The sequence below is a fragment of the Sminthopsis crassicaudata genome, chromosome 4 (assembly GCF_048593235.1).
Source record: "Sminthopsis crassicaudata isolate SCR6 chromosome 4, ASM4859323v1, whole genome shotgun sequence".
Lineage (NCBI taxonomy): Eukaryota > Metazoa > Chordata > Mammalia > Dasyuromorphia > Dasyuridae > Sminthopsis > Sminthopsis crassicaudata.
This window is the reverse complement of record NC_133620.1, coordinates 371,748,145-371,771,206: the sequence shown is the minus strand read 5'-3', so window position 1 is coordinate 371,771,206 and position 23,062 is coordinate 371,748,145. Positions and strand designations below refer to the sequence as shown.

The 23,062-nt window shown below is 39.6% G+C and overlaps 2 protein-coding genes across 2 annotated transcripts; both read left to right on the top strand.

Annotated features, from left to right (window-relative positions):
* The first annotated feature begins 76 nt into the window (after window positions 1-76).
* Window positions 77-14,072, top strand: S100A3 (S100 calcium binding protein A3). Its single transcript, XM_074262109.1, has 4 exons — window positions 77-1,446; window positions 7,103-7,168; window positions 10,913-11,058; window positions 13,426-14,072. Exons 3-4 carry the CDS (start codon window positions 10,918-10,920, stop codon window positions 13,585-13,587), a joined length of 303 nt encoding a protein of 100 aa, XP_074118210.1. The 5' UTR covers window positions 77-1,446; window positions 7,103-7,168; window positions 10,913-10,917; the 3' UTR covers window positions 13,588-14,072.
* A 4,738-nt stretch (window positions 14,073-18,810) lies between these two features.
* On the top strand, window positions 18,811-22,303 carry LOC141539386 (protein S100-A4). Its single transcript, XM_074262108.1, has 3 exons — window positions 18,811-18,943; window positions 21,157-21,317; window positions 21,944-22,303. The coding sequence occupies exons 2-3, from the start codon at window positions 21,177-21,179 to the stop codon at window positions 22,106-22,108; spliced, it is 306 nt and encodes a 101-aa protein (XP_074118209.1). The 5' UTR covers window positions 18,811-18,943; window positions 21,157-21,176; the 3' UTR covers window positions 22,109-22,303.
* Window positions 22,304-23,062: the final 759 nt, after the last annotated feature.

Below are 23,062 nucleotides of genomic sequence, written 5' to 3'. Positions count from 1 at the left end.
CTGACCCAGTTATCTTTGATTTATCCAAAATCCCTTGGATAGACCTCTCAGCTTCAATTCCCAGTCCAGGTTCAGACTGTCCTTTAGTATGAAATCTGGTCTCCTGTTTCACTGTTTGGTCCCTCTTCTCAATGATTTTGCTCTTGTCCCTTCCCCACCCTGTATTAGTTTGAGGGGAGTGTGTGTGAGGGATACTGAAAAGTGAGGTAGGAGAAAGGAAAAACTCTGGGGATAGAGGAAGAGAGTAGCATTAGTTCCTCTATGCATATTATGCCCTGCCCTTTGCCTGGTTCCCTTTTTTTAATAGTTGGCCCTCAGAGTGAAGAGAAACCATGTTTCTTAGGGAAAGTTTCAGGTTTTTGTGGTAGCATCAGGCAGAGAACTGGGTCTGTCATCTGCTGGGTATCCTCTTTGGGGTTTTCCTTAATTCATTTTCTTTCCTACAAAGTACATCACTAAGTTCAGAAAACTCTTAGACTGCCCTTCCACTGATTTTTTTTCAGTTCACAGGCACATACAACAGTATCTGAGGACTCTGAATCCTTTCTGACTTTTCCTATGGTCAACTTCAGAAGCTGTTCCCATACTTTGGAGAGATTGCCTTCACCCACTCTACATCTTTAACGTTTAATCACACTAATTGCTCCTAGTAGCTTTTCTAATACCCTCTGCGTATTTGGAAAAAAAAAAAAAATCATCTCCCCTTTCCAGTTCTAGAAATACTCTTGGGCTTTGGACTTCAGTCGGCATTGATTTAGGTAGATGGAAGGGTTAGAGGTTAGCTTTGGGAAAGATTAGAGCCTCTCTCCTGATGTCTGTGGGCTCTTCAGAAACTTCTGAGCTATCAAGAGTGATGAAAAAGTTGAAAAAGTTGAAAAAATTGATATTTTTGCCAGATTTCTAGACTAAGTTTTCTTAACCTTCTGTCCTCGGACTGCATGGTCAGTGGATAGGTTTCAATGGGTCTATAACCTTAGATGGAAAAAAAAAATTATATTTTTATTTCAATATAATTGATTTTCTTTGGAATCATGTATTTTATTTTATGAATAAAAAAAAAAAAAGCACAACAACATTATTCTGAGAAGGGTTTCATAAAGCTTCACCATACTTCTAGAGGGTCCATGACACAAAAGAGTAAACAATTCCTGTTTTTGTCTTTGTTCACATAGGCCTCATATGGCCCTAGGCTCTTAGAGGGTCTGTAGATACTTAAAAATATTTATCCACTGACTTAATGACTCAACTTTTGAGCTTCTACTGGCTGAAAATCCTCTCTACAACATACTTGATAAATGGATCAACCAGGCTTTACTTGAAGACATTAGTGAGGGAGAACCCATTCCCTCCCAAGGCAGCCCATTCCACTTTGGACAACTAAATCTACTTCTCAGTAACTTCCAATGAATTGTTTCTAATTCTGCCCTCTGGAACCAAATGGAGTATGTAAGTCAGAGGCAATGTGTTATAATAGAGCAAATGTTGAAAATGGAATCAGAGAATCGAGTTGAAATTCTAATTCTTCCTCTTTTTCTTCTATGGCTTTGGGCAAATGTTGTGCCTTTGGGGAAACTCTCTGATCTCATTTTTCACATGTATAAAATTAGGGGCTTGGATGAGGTGACCTCCAGCTAGTCTATGATCCTAATGCACTTCCATGAGTTACCCCTTGGATCTTGGTAGAAGAGGGAGGCTCATTCTAGGACATCTTTCATGGCTACATGTGTTTTCTTGAGCACTCTTATGTATGATATGTCTTTTTTATATGGATAATCTTCAATTATAGTGAATAGAATAAGAAAAGACAGGGTGAGGATTTCCTATTGAGAGAGGTCCTCAAAAATATATTTTATTTGATAGAGGAGAGAGGAAGATGGTTTGGGTATGTGTGAGTTATTGGAGGAAGAAGTGATAGTAGGGAGATATTGGGGGGGAGAGTGTGAGAAGTAGAGATGTGGGTGAACAAGTATGGGAGAGACTACTGGGGAAAAGAATGGGAATATGTGGGTGGCAGAGAAATATTGAGATGCACTGGGGAGAGGAAAGGTCTATAGACATAATGGGGAGGAACTGAGAAGGCAGAGGTTTAGGTATAGTGGTGAGAGGATGGGTGGAATCTCCCTACCTGAGCCAATGTCAGGAGGGCGAGATTTGGAGTTCATAATTATGTTCCTGAGGTATAAGTAGGCCTTTACTCTAAGAAGTCCTTTACTTTGAAGCAGATTAAGGCTAAATTATCCTCTTTTCTCCTACTCCTCTTCCTCCTTTCCTATACTCCATTTTTATAACTCTACCATTAATCCTTTTCTCTATAGATTAGACTCCATTGTACATGATTGTAGGACCCTTCTCCCTGTTCCTAGATTCTTTTTTTCTTCTACTCAGTGGCAGATGAATAGTTGACTTCTCTCCAATGAGTCACATGTAGAAAGATATTTCTTTTCTTTTTCAAGGCCAGTCTTCCACCCCAAGGCTCTACTTGTGTGTGTGTGTAGTGATGATGTGTTACTTAATTTGATCCAGCCTTCTTAAAGTGCTAATTCCTCTTCTCTTTCATATATCATCCTTCCTTCTCTCCTTCCTTCTCCCTCTCCTAGTAAGGTCAACTATACCGGTTGCTGCTCTTGGATTTAGATGAGACAGGAGAAAGACATTGACTACTTTGAGTATCTGGACATGAAGCTGACTTTGTATGAAGGGAGTCTGGCCATCCTTTGGTGGAACTGATTCTTTCCTTGCCCCTCTGGAGTCAGTAAAACTTGTTCTAGTTTCTAAGGAGAATGAATTTTTGGAAAGCAGTCTTAATGTTATATTCCATACAGATACATTGATCAGAGAGGACTTGGTTTAAGTGTAGTGAGTGGTTATTCTCAAAGGTAAAAAATGGTATAAGAAAGAGTAGCAGATTGAGAACTGGCCTTAGAGCCAGGAGATATGGGTCGTAGTTCTTTTAACACTTACCAATTATATGGCACAGAAGAAATCACTTACCATCCTAGACTCCCCAGACAATTTCCAAAACTGGCTACTGCTCTGCAAGCAGGTCTAAGAAAGGTTTTCCTCCTCTAAACTTTCCTGCAATGATATCATAAGTCTTTGAATCTCTCTTCCAAAAGGAGGTGGTTATAAGACTTTTGGGTCTGCACAATCTAAGTACTGCTTCCTATAAAAGGTGACTTTCCCCTGGTTTCTTATGCTCATCCACTACCCTTGAAAATTACCTTGCACTTCTCTGAGTACATGTTGTTCCCCCCTACTAGAATGTAGAAGAAGAACAAGTGAAGGGGTTAGAGGTTAGCTTTGAGTGTGGGCCTCTCTCAGTCTTTATATCCATGTTAGTCACCAGATAAAGAAGTTGAAGAAATCAATATTTTTGTTGAGTGACCATTTTTTTGTTCTTATAACCCCTCTGCCTAGCATAATATCTAGCACATAGTAAGCTATTTAAAAAATCATTATTTTTATTTTTTAATATTTTATTTTTAAATAACATTTTAAAATAAGTTTTAATTTAATTAATTAAATTTAATTTTTAAATTCAATCAATACAATTTCCTCCATTATTTTCCCCCATAGCCATTGTATATGACAAATAATATTTTTAAAAATCAAAAGAAAAAAGAGGAAAATATCAGCAAAAATGATCAGTAAATCAAGAAAAGTCTGAAAATATGTTCTATGTACCACCTTCATGGACCATTCACCTCTGCAAGGAGGTTGGGAAGGGGGAATGTCTAATCATTTCTCTTTTGAGCCATTCTTATTCTGTGTAATTTTGTAAATTTGTAATTTCCCTCCCCCTCTTTTTTTTGCAGTTATTCTTTCCATTGACATTGTTCCCGTTATCATGTATATTGTTTTCTTGACTTTCCTTATTTCACTCAGCAGCAATTCATGTAAATCTTTCCATTCTTGTTTGTCTTTATCACATCCATCAGTTCTTATAGTATAATAATATTTCATTACATTCAATTTATTCAGCCATTCCCCAATCAATGAGCATATATTTTGTTTCTAATTCTTTACTGCCACAAAAAAAAATATTGCTTTAAATATTTTATTGTATATGGTGACTTCTTATCAATGACCTAGTTAGTAGTGGAATATCTGAGTCAACAAATATAGGCATTTAAGTTGTACATAGTAAGTTATTAATAAATAATTGTTAAAATGAATTAAATGGACTTAGCCCTGAGTTAATTGTACTTGCTACCTAACCCAGAGGTTGGGAGGAGAGTTTCTTAGAGTTGGAAGTCTAGAAAAAGTCTCTTTAGTCCTCTGGCCAAGAGAAGAGAATTGTCTAAGTTAGTCACTTACTGGGTAACATTAATTTCATATCTTCTGTCTATCACCAGCTTTCCTTCTCAATCTTGTCTTCTGTTTTCTGTCTTCCCAGTAGTGAAAGGAAAAAGGTAGTTTTCTGGAGTAGTTTGTGGGATTGAGGCTGCTGGAAGTAGAGAAGGGCTACCTCTTTCATTCATAGAAGACAGAGGTTTGGCCCAAAGAGTATCCCTTTACTTTCAGTAAGCAAGTAAGTTTGGGAGATAAGTTTGCTTTCAGTAAGTAAGTTTGTACCTTACCTCCACATTCAATGCAAAAGGAAATAAATTCCTGAATTCATCATGCACATGCATATAAGAAATCAAAGAGAATAATATTAAAAATTTTTTTTCAAAATATTTTTATAGTAATAGATTTTTATTTTTCAAAATACATGCAAAGATAGTTTTAAACATTCATCCTTGTAAAACCTTGTGTTTCAAAATTTTTTTCTCTCTCTCCCCACCTTGCCCTTCCCCTAGAGAGCAAGTAATCCAATGTGAATTCTTCTAAACATAAGAATATTTTTCCCCAATAAAGCAAATCTTATTCCATACATAGCAATATTTTTAGGATTGTAAATTTACTAAATGTTCTTCAGTTAAACTAATAAGACTTTCAATTTTTGTTTCTTGTCAACTCACAGCTTTATTTATAGTTTATTTTTTGAAGATGATACTTACATACCATGTTCAGCCTCTGGTTTCTTGCTTTGGATTTGAGTAAGAATCTTAATTTGCTAAGTAGATTTTTATGAATAAATTGTGACCATCTAGTAAGAAGGAACTATGTTTTCCCAAAGGTAAACCAAAAATGTAACTTCATTGATTGGGAATTTGAACTTGCTAGTTATTTCAGAGATCAATTAGTTTATCTTTCACAGGGCTATTGTTGCTGAATTTTTTTCCCCCAAGTCACTATGAAAAAGATTTTGTATACTCTTTCATTTCAATTTAGTTAGAAGGAATTATTCCTTTAACTTTTTCAAAATTTTCAAATGTGTTGTCTATTTTTCCTATCCTAATCCCCTCTCCTCACTCTTCTCTCTATAATCCATACTTTTTTTCCTATTGTTTTAGAATATCTCAATTTGTTAATATTATCATTTGCCACTTATTTCTTATACTTTCTTAATTAACCTGCCATATCTTGTGAGCAGTGCAAACACCCCAGACTGGGAAATTGTATTAAAGGAAACCACTGTACAGAACTATAGTCTTGCCTCTTAGAACTTCCTTATGAACTATGGTTCTCTTTCCCCCAAAAACCTGGTGTATAGAGGTAGAACTGTATCTTGGAATGTTTAACTGAGAAGTGGGGGGGGGAGCAGAAGGGAAGTCGACACCATTGATGTTCTTACAGTTTGTGAAACTTTTTACTGAAAAGTATTCCTCCTGATTTATGCCATTCTTGATTTTCCAAAAGTTTTTTTTTTTTTTTTCCACCCTTTCACTTATTTCACTCTGACTTAATCCCTGTGAGGGTCATATGTATAAGTCTATGCATATACGTGCATGTGAATATTATGTATGTGTAAATAAGCAAATGTTTATGTTTATATAAATGGATATGTATAGATATGCATGTGTATATGTACATACATTCATGTGTGTGTACATATTTATATACATACATATCTATATCTATATAATACTCACTTTTTAATGAAGGAACTGAGTTAAAAAGCAACTGTTTGAGGCTGATGAACAATATAATGTCAGAACCAGGGTTACTTGGAACTGAATAAACCTTGATCTAGAATTGAGTTAGTGTGACTCCCTTTTTTGCTGCGTATTTCCCGTCTCTCTCCCCCCCTTTCTCCCAATGTTTCCTAGGCAATAAAATAGGGATAATCAGCTGTTCCCTTTCTCTTCTCTGCCCCTCCTTCTACTATTTCCGGGGTGGTTTTAGCTTCAAGGAGAAGATGACACAGAGAAGGGTTTGGGGCCTGGGGGCTGTGGATGAGGTCAAGGTATCATTAGCTCGTCTGGCTCCTCTAGGATTAGAGCTTCCTTAGAGTTGTGGGACTCTAGATTCTCCCCCAGCTCTCTTTTTCCTCCTACACTTTGCAGGAAAGTCTTGGGCAATCAACTTTCTGTCCCACTTTGGATTGCAGTTTCTTCTGTAAAATGGGAAAGATTCTCTCTGGCTAATGAGACTGGGGAGTAAGATTGGCGTGAGGTCATAGGAATGCTCTCCCAGGGTGCCCCAGTATACCTGTATTCCATCAATGAACATTTATTAAGCACTCACTATGTGTCAGGGACCATGCTAAGCTAAATAAAAGAAATCAAAAGTCACTACTATCCCCACTCCAAACCTGGTACTTCAGAAATTTATTTTCTAATGGGATGTATGCCTCTGCATGAGATTTGCTGATCATGGGGTGGAAGTTGGCCAGTGAGTGTGGGTCTCATGGATTTCCATGGAGCTGATCTTCAATTATGACCATCCCTGGTTGGTTTAACCATCCTTGATGGGTGGGCACATACATATATGAGAAGGACCATAGAGATGTCACTGGTTGCCTGTGTCTATGTGGGGAAGAAGGTGACCAGACTTGATGACTCCATGAGATCTGAGCAAAGTAGGATCTGTGGGTAGACTTGGATGCTCTGTGATGACCCAAGAATGGATGGTGCTGAGGTTGGCAGAATGAGCTCTTTGATGTGTGAGGGTAGCCAGGGAAGAGGTGTGAGTCTCTAATAAAAAGTGCCCCTGGGGGGAGTCCCTAAACACTATCCTTGCTAGTCTGGTCACCTGTAATTGCTTTCTTTCCCAGGCAGGAGCCTACAAATAGGGATGCCCCCTATCCATTGCCTACCACAGCTGAGAAGCTAGCCCAGTGGTAAGTGTTCTGGGTTGGGAGTGAAGTGAAGTGCTTTGTAGAGGATACTTTTGCCATACCACTACTCCACTTTAATGGTGGACAAGGGATTTTGTTGAGTGATGGGGTGGAGAGGCAGAGCAATTAATTGCTCTAGTGGGGACAAACTTGGAAAAGGTGTTGGGGATATGGGAGGGATGGTCTCAGAAAACAACTTCTCTAGGCTTCCCTGGTAGGAAATAAGCCCTTTGAGATTAAGAAATGTTTTGGGTTTTGTCTTTGTATTCTCAGAGGCTGGAAAAGGGATAAAGATGGGGACTGGGACTGAATATGTGATTTCAGTGACTTAAGAGATGAATCTTCTAGTCTTGGAGAGATGCCTTTAACACTGAAATGTTAAATGATTTATTCAAGGTCATACAGCCAGGATGTATCTGAGATAGGTATTGAACTCAAGTCTTTCTGGCTTGAAGACTGGTACTCTGCCCATTGTGGCATATTACCTTTCAGACTGCCTGGTTCATAGCAAAGAATTAATACTTATTGACCATACTCCATATCTGAAGGCATAGTGAAGATAGTTGTGAAATAATATTGGCTCAATGCCAAGAGTAAGTTTCTGCTTTTAGATAAATCCTCTCCCTCTCTTTCCCTGTTCAATTAGGGAGAGTTCCGGGATGGGTTGAGACAGATCTGTGGACTCCCTGCTAGAGCCTGAAGAGGTTGGCTGAAGGGTATAGGGCTGGTCCAAAAGATCCCTGAGGCTCAACTTCCCTTTCCCCTCCAACTTTCCTCTAGGTTCTAGGAAATCCTGCATCTTCTGGCAACAGTAAAAAGTTATAGAAAGCCCCTCTTCCCATCCTGCTCATGGCTACTGCCTCATTAGAGGTCCCTCTGCAGAAGTCTGTGAATGGGCCAGATCAGGGGAGAGAAAAGCTTATGGTGCTAGGCTGTTTGTCAGAGAACTGTCTCTCTCCCTTAGGGAGCAGGTTATGAGTCATTTTGCACGAATGGAAATGACTACTACTTTCCTAGCTAGCTTTGGGGTTTCCTGGCATGGGATTGGTAAAATGGTTGTTCCCCAAAGGATTTCCCAGTTGGGTAGCTATCCCTTAATATGGGCAGGGAAGGGTGGCCCCATACAGGAACCCATCTCCCAAGATACTCTCAAAGTAGCTCAAGTCAGAAAGATAGTTTCCCTACTTGGTATAGATTCTGAAGTCTTAGCACTAGAAGGGACCTTTGAAGATCTATTTAAATATCCTGTATTCAGGCAGGTAAAATGTCATTATTCATATTTTACAGATGAGGCAGCTGAGACCCATTGTCCAAGAGAGCAATGGGAAGAGGACTAGAAACTAATCTCCAGCAGCTCTGTAGGAGAATCTTTTCACAGCATTATCCAGCTTTCATGAGGCTGGAAAGAGAGCACTGAGGAAGGAGAGCAGACTTTGGGAATACTCAGCATTTCTAAATCTTCCTCATTCCTTCCTCAATCCAAGGACCCAAGGGTGAAAACACTAATGGGATTCAATACCTCCAGTGTCCCACTTTGAACATCTCTTTTCTTTTCAGGGAGTCCCTAGGGAGATGGATGTTGTAGGGCTCCTATTGAGATGGGTTTTCACTAGGTGAAAACTGCCAGAGTTGGGGAGGTAGGACCTTGGGGTACGGAGGTCATTTTTGCAAGTTCAAATCTTATCTCAGACACTTACTTGTTGTGTGAGCCTGGACTAGTCACTTAATCTTGTCTGTCTCAGTTTTCTTATCTTAAAATGAGCTGGAGAAGTAAATAACAAACCACTTTTAAAAAAATCTTTGCCAAGAAAACCTCAAATGGGTTACAAAGAGTCAGACATGACTGAATAACAAAAAGGTTAAGGTCTCTAATGGAGTGCCCCAAAACTATGAGCCAAACTCCTTTATAAGTGTTAGGGCCATGGGGATAGGCAGGACAATTTTGATAGAGAACAGACTCTAAAGATACAAGAAAAGAGATCACAGAATCATTAAAACTGATCTGGAAGGGACCATAGTAGCACATCTAGCAGAGCAGAGTTGTAGAAGGCTACTATCACCCAAGATAAGAATTTGATTAACTTCCTTTCAGTTCTGACTCTCTGATCTTCAATAGTCATATGACTTCTGCCTGAAACCCTCCAACCAACCAAACTGTCAGTCTGCCAGGATCTTATTGGAACCCAGTCCTGTCATCCAGCATAGCAGGGTCATTTTCAACTAGAAATGGGAAAAGTTAATACACCCACCATTAAGGATCTCTATGGGCCACATATTAACTAGAAAATTTTCTGTTAAGATTATTTTTGTCTTATTATATTCTTATTTATTTTGTTAAATATTTCCCAATTACATTTCCTCCTCCCAGGAAATTGGTGTTAAGTGACTTGCCCAGGATCACACAGCAAGTAAATATCTGGGTTCATATTTGAACTCAGGTCCTCAAGTGCTCTATCCACTGTACCTCCTAGCTGAATGGTTAAGAGGTTAAGTGACTTGATATGTAGGTTATATAGGTAGTAAATGATAGAGGCAAGATGTATTTATTAGGTGAGGCAATTGGGGTTAAGTGACTTGCCCAGAGTAAGTGTTAAGTGTCTAAAGTTGGATTTGAACTCAGATCCTGCTGACTGCAGGATTAGTACACTATCTACTATGCCATCTAGATGCCATCTAGGCACCCCTAAAGGCAAGATTTAAACCCAGGTTGTGACTCCAAAATCAGTGTTCTTTTCCATCTTGTCATGCTAAGGAAGATTGCATGGAAGTATTTTAAGTGGTGGTTTTAAAGAAATTTGGATGGGGAGGGAGGGCAAACCAAAGAGAGAGAGTAAACATTAGGGATTCATTAGGAGAATGAGGGACTGAATGGGAGAAAGTAGAGACTGAGGGGGTATATAGAAAGGAGAAGCTCAAGGGGACTTCCCTTGTCCTTGACTCTATCATAGCTATCTGCTTCTAGGGGAGATGGAGAGATGGTTAAGATTTTATATGTTCCCTTTTAGGGGTTATAGTTTTGTAGGAGGAAACTTTTTTTTTTATATTTTTACATTTTTTACATTCCCTCCCCCCTTTATTATTTTCTTTTTTCTGGTTATACATTAATTTTTTTGTACACATTTCTTTATGAATCATGTTGGGAGAGAAAATCAGAACAAAAACTATGAGAGAAAAAAGAAGAAAAAATGAACATAGCATGTGTTATCTAATTTTCTAATGTATTTAGGAAACATAGTGTATTATAGATTGTATTTTTTTTTTAATTTTTTATTTTATTTTATAATTATAACATTTTTTGACAGTACATATGCATGGGTAATTTTTTACAACATTATCCCTTGCACTTACTTCTATTCAGATTTTTTCCCTTCCTCCCCCAACCCCCTCCCCCAGATGGCAAGCAGTCTTATATATGTTAAATATATTACAGTATAATTTAGATACAATATATGTGTGTAGAACCGAATTTTTTGTTGCACAGGAAGAATTGGATTCAGAAGTTAGAAATAACAGTTTACATTCATTTCCCATATAGATTGTATTTATGTTTTAAGAGTCGGTATTAATGTTTTTATCCCCTTTCTAAATGGTAAACTTCATGATTACAGGAACTGTCTTATCTACATTGGATACTTTCTTCAATGCCTTAGCATACTATTTGTGTTTAATAAATGTTTGCTGTATCCCATGATATGATATGCATTCATATGTTCTAGTTGTAGAATAATTATGTCCTCTTTCCCCAAGTGACTATGCCGACGTCCTTGGAACAAGCTGTGGCTGCCATTGTGTGTACCTTCCAAGAGTATGCATGTCGTGAAGGGGACAAGTACAAACTCTCCCAATGTGAGCTGAAAGAGTTGCTGCTGAAGGAGCTGCCCACTCTAGCCCCGGTAAAAGGCAATTGAGGGTTGTGTGTATGTGGGTGAACTTTTACATCTCATGATTTATCTTTCCTTGAGCTGGAAATCTTGTGCAAGAAGAGGGAAAAGGGGCAGGAATCGTCTTTTTTCTAAATGAGATTGGCATTGGGAATCAGGAGAAACAGATTCCAAGCCCAGTTTTGACACTTACCTGCATAATCTCATTCTAATATATTTATTCAAAAAAAGGTTGGAATAAAATTCATTATCCTTGAACTGAAATTCCCACAAAATCAGGAGTTCTCATCATGATTTAGCACACATAGATATGTGTGTTTATGCAAAATACAGAATAGAAAACAGTTATCAGATGCACAAGTACATTGTGATGAAATATCCTTTAGAAATAGAAATATTACTTTGGAGAATATTTTAAGGAAGAGGGATAAAAATTGTAGCCAAGGCTGCAAGCAACCCATAAAACTAGCAAATGTAGCACAAATCAGATTGAAATGTAATTGGGGAATGATTAACAAGGTAAAAAAAAAAGTAGATAGTATTAATTTGTGGTTTTCTAAGTTAATGTGTGGCCATTTGAAATCCATTTCTATTTGAATTTGCCACTACTGTTGTAAGGAAAGAACTTTAAATCTTCAAGTGCTATGTAGACATGAGATTATTATTAATTAATAATGACAAATGATAGAATAGAATGAGGGATATTTTTAAAAATAAATTTTTAGCATAGTATATTTTTTTAGTGCCAGAAAATACAGTTCTTCATGATGGTATAGGGGAATTTATAGTGTAATTTTTAAAGCCTCCAATGACTTAGCCATACTCCTTGGGCCATATTTCTTTTTCTTTTTAAAAAAATTTTTATTATATTTTATTTTCCAAATACATATAAAGATAGTTTTCAATATTTGTTTTTGTAAGACTTCATGTTCCAAATTTTTCTTCCTTCCTCCCTTACCTCTTCCCTTCTCAAGACATTAAATAATTTGTTACAGGTTAAATATGTGCATTATTTTAAATATATTTCCATATTTGTCATGTTGTACAAGAAAAATCAAGACCAAAAGGGAAAAAACCCATGAGAAAAAACATTCTATACTTCAATCCATATTCAGTTTCCATAATTCTCTCTCTGGATGTGAATGGCATTTTCCATTCCAAGTCTATTGCAATTGCCTTGAATCACCACATTATTGAGAAGAACCAAGTCCATTCCAGTTGGCCATCACATAATCTTGTTTGTGTATACAATGTTCTCTTGGTTCTGCTTGTTTTGCTTAGCATCAGTTCATGTAACTCTTTCCAGGCTTTTCTGAAATCAGCCTGCTCATCATTTTTTATAGAACAATAATATTCCATAGCATGCATATACCATAACTTATTCAGCCATTCTCCAATTGATGGGCAGCCACTCAGTTTCCAGTTCCTTGCCACTACAAAAAGGGCTGCTACAAACATTTTTTCACATGTGGGTCCTTTTCCCTCTTATATGTTCTCTTTGAGATACAGACCTAGTTGTAGACACAAAGATATGCACAGTTTTGTTGATAAATTGTTCTCCAGAATGCTTGGATCATTTTACAACTCCATCAATGAATGGGACTGATTGGATGAAGAATTTCTCAGTATTGAGACTGGGCTTGGGTCACATGATCCCTGTACCCAGAGAGGACTTCAGGTTTCAGGAAGTCACACAATCCCTATTCCCAGGCTTTGAACCCTGGATTGCAGGCAGTAACAGGAAGTTACAGGAAATGATGTGGGAGGCAGACAACCTTGGTGACCATTGATAAAGGATGGTTACATCCTTTTAGTCTATCCTTTGAAAAGGCTTGGGTCTTTTCCTACTTAATCGGGTGTTCTACCTCCTGTCGGTCAGGTGCAGGAACACATGGCAGATGTTGTGATTGCTCCCTGGTGTGTCTGGATCTCTCCTTGCAGAGATTAAATAAGTGCTTTCTCTTTGTACCTGAAGATGCCTCTGATTAGTTAATTTGGGAAAGGAAGTCTAGCCCCCATCTCACACACCAACAATGTACTGATGCTCCTGGGGACATTTTTCAAACATGGAGGACATTCTGCTTAGGGTGAACAAATATCTTGTTCCTAGACTAGAGCACAGAAAGAACTTCCTGACAATGAAATGCTGTCTTTCTGTACAATGTAGATGAAATAGAACATTGATCCAGCTGAGAGACACTGATGAGTGATTTGCCTAAGGTCATCCAGGGGCTCAGTGGAAAAGCTGGGGGGCCCAATTCTCTTAATATCTAATCCAATACTTCTACTTCTACTTTTATGTCATGGTGCTAATGTGAGAAAACTAGGATTTTCTTCCTATATTGATCTTTCTTCTTTCTCTCTTCCACATTTCTTTAGACGCGGCTCCGGGAGTGTGACTACAACAATTTTTTGAGCTTGATGGATACTAACAAGGACTGTGAGGTGGATTTCACTGAGTACGTCCGCGCTCTGGCCTGTCTCTGCCTCTACTGTAATGAGTACTTCCGGGACTGTCCCCCTAAACCTCCTTGTCCTTAGCAACCCCATAAGTGGGATGGATCAGGGATGGGGAACAATAGAATGAATTGATGCATGGGAAAGAGCTTTAAGATGGGTGTTATATCCCTGTCTACCTGGAGATTGTCTTATAGAGAATGAATGGTCACTTGTTAGTTCTGTGGAAGACCAGATCCTCCTTTGAGGATGATTTGGACCACATAACCTTTGAGGTCTCATAATCTAGACATGCCTTTATCTGTTTCAGCTTTCAGTTTGATTTATGACCCTTAGGAAAGAAATTTCCCTTCTCAGCTTCCATCTCTGTTGCATTCCCTTAGCCTTCCCCTTGGATCTGTGGTATTCTGTCATAATGCAAGAATACATTAAAAAAGTACTTTGGGGAGGTAAAGAGCCAATATAGAGAGATGGTGGGATTAGTAGGAACAAGATACTAGGGATGAAATTCCTTTCATTGTTAATATGCTCACCATTGTGAATGATCTCTCAATAAAAATGGCTGTTGTTCCAGCACCCTTTGGTGTGGTTTTCTTAAAGGGAATGGAGAATAGGGTTAGGACTGGGCTTCTTTTATTCTGAGCTCCAAATGTTCTATCTAATACCTCAAATTGCAGCTGTTCTTCTGAGAAACTTGGATCCCCTGTGAAAAGAAAGCTGAGGGGCTGCTAGAAGAATATGTTGATATTACTAGATGGAAGAAAATGTCTTTAATGTTCTCTTTTAATCTCACAATTTAGAGGAAGAAGGATCTAGAAGAAGAGGAAATGGTTTTGAAGCAGCAGCAAGAGGGCTTGTGGTTAGATTTGAGAATGAGACTGAAGAGGTCCTGGGTAGCTAAATGGATGATGACTAAGAAAGACTGAATCACTGAATACAATCTAGAAGCCTCGCTACTCCCAGAAGCAAGCAGGGAGGAACCCTGATAGGATTATAAATAGATTTTTAAAAAAAATTTTATTAGGCCTTTTGTTCAAGTGGAACTTTATTACAGTCCCAAACTGCAGGTGGAAGTCTCTGGTATAATTCTTAGCTGAATTCTTTGCATGGACAAAACCCATCACAACTCTCCAGTTCCTACATTCAAATAGAAAGTCAAGTTATGATATCAGTCTCTGAGGAGATATTTCCTTATAAAAGATCTACTTGTGAACCCCCCAACACTCTTTTTTAGGATTCTAAATCCCTTTTAGGGTTAGCCTACCATCTTCCTTCTTAAAGATATCTTTCCTTTGTTAATTGCTAAAACCCCCTTTCCTTGCTAAAAACCCTTATGGATTTAGCCTGATGTTAATAGCATAATACATCTTTGCTTCTTTATTTGAAGAAGCTTTAAGTCTACAATTCTTTTGGGACACCTCACACTACCAGCCCATAACCCCAATATACTTTTGGGGCATCACCCTGTGTATCCCATTATATTGGTGTGTAACCCCACTATTTTGGTGGCCCAGCATAAGGAGTCTGACTGCACCCCTATAACCTCAACATTTAATCTCAAAATATACCCCAAAATATAGACACCATTGAGGCAGAAGATGGTAGTGTGACAAGTTGAAGGTTATGATACTGACTGGCTGGCTAACCCTAAAAAGGAGTTAATGTTCTCATAGGCTTTAGTTATTGTGATACTTATCAGAACTGGCCCCCAGTAGGAGTTAGTCATAAGGAGAAAGATTCCATAAGATTGGATTACCATTGATTAGCTAGCAAAATTCCAAGAGAAATCACTGGGACTTTATTGAATAATGTTAGAAATATACTCTTGACACAGAAAACTAGATATTGAGGAAAATTTATTAAAGAAGAATATTAAGGAATCCTCTTAATGTTTCTGGACAGAAGCAGGCTCCTCTCCTCTTCAGGAAGAAGGAGTAGTTTGGGCAAAATGGGCTATTATCTTAAGTTTGTGCTTTTCTCAGTAGGCATTGATCCATACTTAACACTATACACCAAAATAAGATCAAAATGGGTTCATGATCTAGGCATAAAGAATGAGAGTATAAATTAGAAAAACAGGATTGTTTATCTCTCAAACCTGTGGAGGAGGAGGGAATTTGTGACCAAAGAACAACTAGAGGCCATTATTGATCACAAAAGAGAAAATTTCCCTTATTTTAAGTTAAAAAGACTTTGTACAAATAAAACTAATTCTGACAGGATTAGAAGAGAAGCAATAAACAGGGAAAACATTTTTGCCTTCAAAGGTTTTGATAAAGGCCTCATCTCCAAAATATGTAGAGAATTGACTCTAATTTATAAGAAATCAAGCTGATAAATGGTCAAAGGATATGAACAGACAATTTTCAGATGAAGAATTTAAAACTATTTCTAATCATATGAAAGAGTGTTCCAAATCATTGTTGATCAGAGAAATGCAAATTAAGACAACTCTGAGATACCATTCCACACCTATCAGATTGGCTAAAAGGACAGGAAATGATAATGATGAATGTTGGAGGGGATGTGGGAAAACTGGGACACTGACACATTGTTGGTGGAATTGTGAATGGATCCAGCCATTCTGGAGAGCGATTTGGAACTATGCCCAAAAAGTTATCAAAGTATACATACCCTTTGACTCAGCAGTGTTTCTACTAGGCTTATATCCCAAAGAGATCTTAAAGAAAGGAAAGGGACCCACATGTGGCAGCCCTTCTTATAGTGGCCAGAAACTGGAAACTGAGTAGATGCCCATCAGTTGGAGAATGGTTGGGTAAATTATGGTATATGAATGTTATGGAATATTATTGTTCTGTAAGAAATGACCAACAGGATGAATACAGAGAGGCCTGGAGAGACTTCCATGAACTGATGTTAAGTAAAATGAGCAGAATCAGGAGATTATTATACACATCAACAACAACACTACCTGATAATCAATTCTGATGGACGTGGCTCTCTTCAACAATGAGAGGATTCAGTTCCAATTGATCTGTAATAAACAGAACCAGCTACACCCAGCAAAAGAACTATGGGAAATGAGTTTGGATAGCATTTCCACTCTTTCTGTTATTGTTTGTTTGCATTTTTGTTTTTTTCTTCTCAGGTTATTTTTACCTTCTTTCTAAATCCGATCTTTCCTGTGCAACAAGATAACTGTATAAATATGTATACATAGATTGTATTTAACATATACTTTAACATATTTAACATGTATAGGATTGCCTGCCATCTAAGGGGAAAAGAGGGGAAAAGTTGGAACAGAAGATTTTGCAAGGTCAGTGTTGAAAAATTACCCATGAATATGTTTTGTAAATAAAAAGCTACAATAAAAAAATAATAATGCACAAAGACACTACCAGATTAAAAAAAAAAAAAAGTTTGTGCTTTTCTCAAAATCACAAGCCTTTTTCTGATAGGCTGAATTCACCTGTGCCTTCCTAGCTCCCCATTTCCTTGTTAACTCAAGGCTTCTATTGATCTTAATTGTTCTGTGGAATCTTAACCTTCTTTAACCTCTCACGTATGGAAAATCTCTTGGTCCGAGGTACCCAGTATCCTACACTGCCTCAAGGCTTGTAACACTCTGTGGAAACCCAACTTTTCAGTATTTCTCACATAAAAGTAAGGTTTTTATAGGGGGAATAATCACCTCAGGGATTGACATCATAACTTGGCTTTCTGATTAGATACAATAACTGTGGGGTTATGATGACTTTGTTCAGGCAAGGAACAAAAGGCCTACTTAAGAACAAAAGGCCCACTTAAGGTTAGATGATCTTATCAGTGCTCCTCCCAATTTGCCACAAAGGGCATCTAGGCTTCCAGATTGGATACAGTAATTCAGGCTCTCTCTCTGTCAGTGCCCACTTAGCTACCCAGAACCTCATCAAGACCAAAAAGGGGATAGATACTGGAGAATGGGCCTTTTACTTTTTAGGAGTCAGTTTTCAAGAAGTCCAATGGATTTGGATGGAGAGGAAATTACATATTTATTTTCAGCAACCTCTACCTGAAATTTAGCAATTCCTTCAAACATTTACAAACTATTACTTTGAAGACGGGCTTTACCAGATTGCTAAAGGAGTTCATGGCACCACAGTAAAGATGACCATTTCCTCCACTGGAGGCTTCCCCTCTTCAGGGGCCTTTGAGAAAGAGAGATTCTGATGGTGGGCTGGAGAGAAAGGCTCTGAGGGGGATTGCTGAGGTACTTCTCAAACCTGGGTTCAGATAGGCCACTGGGTTCCAGTATTTCATAACGAAAAACACCAGTGAGATGGAGGGTGGGGCCTGGGTGTGGTAGCCTGTTACTAGCCTGCGGCTGTGGACAGCTGCACTAATAGGATTAAGGTTGATGGCCCGTTCTCTTCTCCCTTCGTTGGATACCACTCCCATTCAGGGTTCAGCATTTTGGGGAAATATCAACCTAGTCTAATAATTAGTGAACCTTTGAAGATAGTTTAGCCCTACTCCCATCTTCTGATGTGTCACTTCAAGAGGCCATCTTCAACATCCAAATGTCCCCATATCCCAAACGTTTCTGGGCCCCCCACCATTCTGCTCCCCTGACCCCCATATTTCGTCTCATGTGTTTTCCCTCAGTCTCTTTCGGGAGGGCACTCATGAGCCCCTCCTCATTTTGGTCTCATTCCGTGCACTTTGGCTATCCTTCCCCCACTCAGCCCCATTTCACACACTCTTGTGTTCACCTTCCTTCCTTCACTCCTATGCCTGAGCTCCTCCCAGGCACTTAGCCACAAACTCCAGGGAATAAGACTACTTGGAGATATTTCCCAAGCATTCTCCAAGTCTTTTTCTGTGGAGTTGGCCTGGTGTTCACTATCCTTTGCACATATATTCTGGCTATGGCTAAGATAGCCACACCCTCAGCACAGTCCTACTTCCCCTGAAGCAGAGGGACTAAGTGGCCCCTTCTCTCGTGCCAGTTTAGTCTCATGCCCTGGGTCTTTCTTCCTTCTATTCTAGAAGATTCTTAACTTTGCAGGAATTTTCCATGCTCGTGTTCTTCCCTCCCCTTTCTCCAAGACTGTATACCCCCCTCTTATTGTAGCTCCTCCTATAAGGTGGGTTTGGAGTCCTACCCATTCCTTGAGTCTGGGGGCTCAAGGCTTGTGGGTACTGTGTGGCTCTCCTTTCAGGGTCCCCTCCCTGGGATGTGGAGAGTAAACTATCCCCATATTAGTGCCTCATCCCGTGTAAGCCCTGCTCACCCACCAGAAAACGTGAGCCAGGAGGTGAAGAGGACTTTCTATTGGTCTCTTCTGACCCAGCATCAGGGAAGGGGTGTCCTAGCTCCCCTCCGCCCCCTGCCACGGGCAGGGTTTGGCTGAGGGTATAAATAGGCCATGGTTCAGCCCTCCCCACTGTGTCCCTCTCTCTCTTCCCTCTCTGCATTTCCTCTCTCCTTGGTTTGGTGAGTTGTGGTTGACTTGGCCGTGGATGTGGGTGATAGGATCCGGGGGTCCTAGTAGACAGAGGAAGCTGAGTGGGGGCCAGATGTGGGAAGCAGATCCAGATGGGAGGATCCTAGAAAAAGGCTCTGAGGAGGGGCTGGTCGTTCAGCTTCAGATTGGAGAGAGATGCCAGGGTGGGGTGGAGGATTGCCCTGGTGGGGGGGAGATTACAAGATCACATGACTTAGATGTCGTGTGTAGGCTGCATATTTCATTTCTGCACCTGGAGGGTGTGTCTGAGGTATGCAGTCCTATGTTTTATGCATGCACATATATACATATGGAGTAGTTTAGAGACTGTTCTCTGGGCTTCTCTTCAGCCCATATCTTCCTCTATTCTGCTCTCTCTCCCTTTCAGAGGGTAGCCCCCCACCCTCCCGGTCCACATCACTCCTCCTCCTCCTCCTCTCCTTTCCTACCCACCCTCCCCTCTGCTGGGCTGTTTTTTTCCATTGTCTGTCCCAGGGCCATTTTCCAGAAGCAACGCCCACTCCTGTGCACAGAGCAAAAGAATGGGCTGGGGAGGGCTGAGCTTTGGGGAATGAGTGAGTGAGTGAGTGAGCAGTGGAAAAACGGAGCTGGAGATTATCCTTGCTAGCTTGTTGTTGTTGTGGCACTGGGCACTGAGAGGAGGCTAGGGTGGGGCAGGCAATGCAGAAGCAACTTCCTCAGAAAAGAAACTGGAGAGAGAACAGGGAGTTAGAATAGAGGACTGATTTAAAAAATGGTCTTCGAGGTGCTCTAAAACCCAACTGGATACAGGGATAGATGTTCTCCAGACCCTGAAGAAGTGCAGTGTGCAGAAGGCAGCCCAGAAAGCCCTAGCCCTTTCCTAGCCTGTTTCCTCACATAGGGGAGCTCTGTTTGTGGGCAGCCCCTTATGTGGGGAAACTGAGGCAGGATGGGGCTAGGTATTCTTCAGTCTTTTTGTGTTCCTCAGACATGGGGGTGGGGGTTACGAATTGTCAATCTTAAGTCTAAAGACTGCTAAGTCATCTCAGGAAGACTCTTTTTATTATGTTCCCCTGTTTGGGTCAGCACTAGTTTCTTTGTCTTATCTGTTCCATGTTTTAGTCTTAGAACGGTGTGAGGGCTAACAGTGAGGCTCCACTTTGAACTGAGCTTCTGGGATGTGTGCCCTTGAGGTAGAGTGAATCTTGCCCCATTCACATTTTTCTCAGAGAGGAGAGAAGAAATCAGAATAATTCAGTCTTGGGGACAGAAACTGGGATCCTGGCAGTCCCAGGGTGAAGGGTTCAGAGGGTGGGAAATTAATGTTTATGCTTTTTTTTTGTATCTTTTATACTTTATAAAAGTGAGGATGCCAGACTAGCTTAGGGGTTCCCATCTTCAAGTAGGTGGACCATTTTTTAATGTAAAAGATTTCTAGGCCTTCCCTTACCATCTCACACATATAGTAACAATATTGACTCAAAAATTCAGTAATGTTTTTTAATATGCTTATTATAATTGAAAAATAGTAAGATGTGTAACATTTTTATTTTGCTTATCTATTATATATGTTGAGTTCTTGAAATTTCTCAAAGCTGATAGATAGGGAATGGCTGAACTAGAAAGATGAACAATAAGGCTCTTATCTATGTCCAGAAAAAGGAAGTAAGTTATCCATGAACACATGGGTAATGCATTAGAATTCAAATCCAGATCTTATGGTTCCAAATCCAGGTCATTTTCTGCTTTATCATAATTTTTCCTAAGTCAGTTAAATTCTGAGAGGCTTAATCCTTTCTGAGCCACCTAAAACTATATCTCCCCGGTGTTGCCTCAGGTCCTTCAGATGAATATAAATAACTGTATCTAGAACCTTAATGAGTTAAAATAGAAAAATTACTAGTATGGATTTCCTCTTAGACTCCTTTTATCTTCTAACCCTCCAGATCAATTTGGCTTAAAAAAGACTCTGATTTAAGGTCACTTTTCTGGCTTCTCAGCCCACTGTTGAGTTCTGAGAAGTTTCTACTGGGATAGAAAAATGTTGGTTTCATTTAAGTTTCTATAGGTTTCACTTAATATTTATGTTGTCAGAACTGAATAAACTCTTCAGTGGAGGAAGTTCCCACATGAATGATCTCACAGATTCTTGAAGTGTTCCAACACATTCCACATCTACTCCACCCCAAAGCAACACCGTCTTCATTTTCTTCTTCTCTAGGTGCCCCTTACTACAGCATTATGACAAGTCCTCTGGAAAAGGCTCTGGATGTGATGGTGACCACATTCCACAAGTACTCTGGGAAGGAGGGAGACAAATTTAAGCTCAACAAAACAGAGCTGAAGGACCTGATTTCACGGGAGCTCCCTAGTTTCTTGGGGGTAAGTAAAGTGTATGTACCTGTGCAGTGGTGCTGGTAGAATCCACAGAGCTGCTGCTGCTCTTTCCCCCAGTGTTCTTGCCACTCGAGATGCTTGGGGATCACATAGTCTTATCTAGCATGTTTATTTATAGAGAAATGATTTTCAATTTGGGGTTGGTGAGCTTGTTTTTAAATATATATATATACTTTTAGATAACTAAGTGTAGTCGGTTTCGTTGGTAGTACTATATATTTACTTTTATGCATCTAAAAAAGTATTGAGTCTGAATGTAGGAAAATGTATTCATCCTCATATGTTTCCTAACTATGTGGCTCTGGACAAGACATTTAACATATCTCTATTTCCTTAAGTTTCCTCATCTGTAAAATGGAAATCATAATAGTACCTACCTCCCAGGTTTATTGCAAAAATCAAAAGAAGTAACATTTGTAAAGTTCCTGGCACATAGTAGGCATTTAATCAGTGCTCATTTCCTTCTCTTCCTTTGAATGTAAAATGAGGGGATTGGACTGGATGAAGTCCCTTTTTTCCTTAAGTCTAGAATACTATGCTTCTCTGATGAAGTGGTAGGGTCCTTTTGGGGAGTTGTCACATAACCTCTTTTCCCCTTCTTTCTCTTTCAGAAAAAGACAGATGAGGCTGCCTTTCAGAAGCTAATGAGCAATCTGGACAACAACAAGGACAACGAGGTGGACTTCCAGGAGTATTCAGTCTTCCTGTCCTGCATTGCCATGATGTGCAATGAATTCTTTGAGGGCTATGCCGACAAGCTGCCCCGGAAGAAATAAAGGGGAGCAGTGGTGATGGTGGGGGATGGGATAGGGAAAAGAGGGAAGCTCCAGTGGGAGGGGAGGGGGGAACTGGGGAGGAGCTACAGGATTATAGTATCTTTATGGAGCCTGAGGTGGGTACTTTACCCTCCTGGGTGATGCAGAAAAGCACCCAGGCTATTAAGTAGAGTCAATAAAAGTTTATTACAAGAATGTCTTTTGTGTTTGGGGAATCTTTCTGATGGATACTGGGAGGATGAGGGGCTTGGTTCTTCAATAAGAAGATTGAAGAGGCAGAGAGATCTGCAGAGTCTCCTGAAAACTGATTTAGGGGTTTTAAAAATTTTTGGTGGAGGCTGATACCAGTTGTTAGGGGTGGGGCAGGAGAAGGAGGAATTCAGGGAGAAGTCTTGGGGAGCAGGGGCCCAAAGACTAGATAGTTCATTGGCCTCTGTGAGATAGATTCACTGAAGGTTAAAGTGAGGAAGGATCCTGGAGGTCATTTTAGTCACTTTTCTGCTGAGGACTGAGACAGGAAAATAGATAAGATTCTTGTCTCAATACTCTTTTCATCTCATTCCTGTTTCAATGCTCTTTCCATAACACCCCTAAGAACTTTTGGGTAGCATGCTGCATTGAGTGGAAAACCTTGAGAACATAGAGGTGAGATGAGAAAAATTGAAAAACCACAGTCCTGAAGAACTCCAAAATTAGACATATGGAGAGAGATTTCAATTCAACTTTTGCACTCTTGAGTCTCCTGTGTTGCCAACATCTCCTTCTCCCCCAATTCCCAATTCCTCTGTTAACTCATGATGGCATTGAATATCACATCTATTCTTGGTTCTAGGTGTGGCATATTGTTGAGGAACCCTGGGTGAGGTGGGGTGGATGCTGGGGATCCAGGGAAAGAGGAACTTAAATTTTATTGGGGTGGGGGCAAAGGGAGAGTGTGCTGAATATAGCTATTTC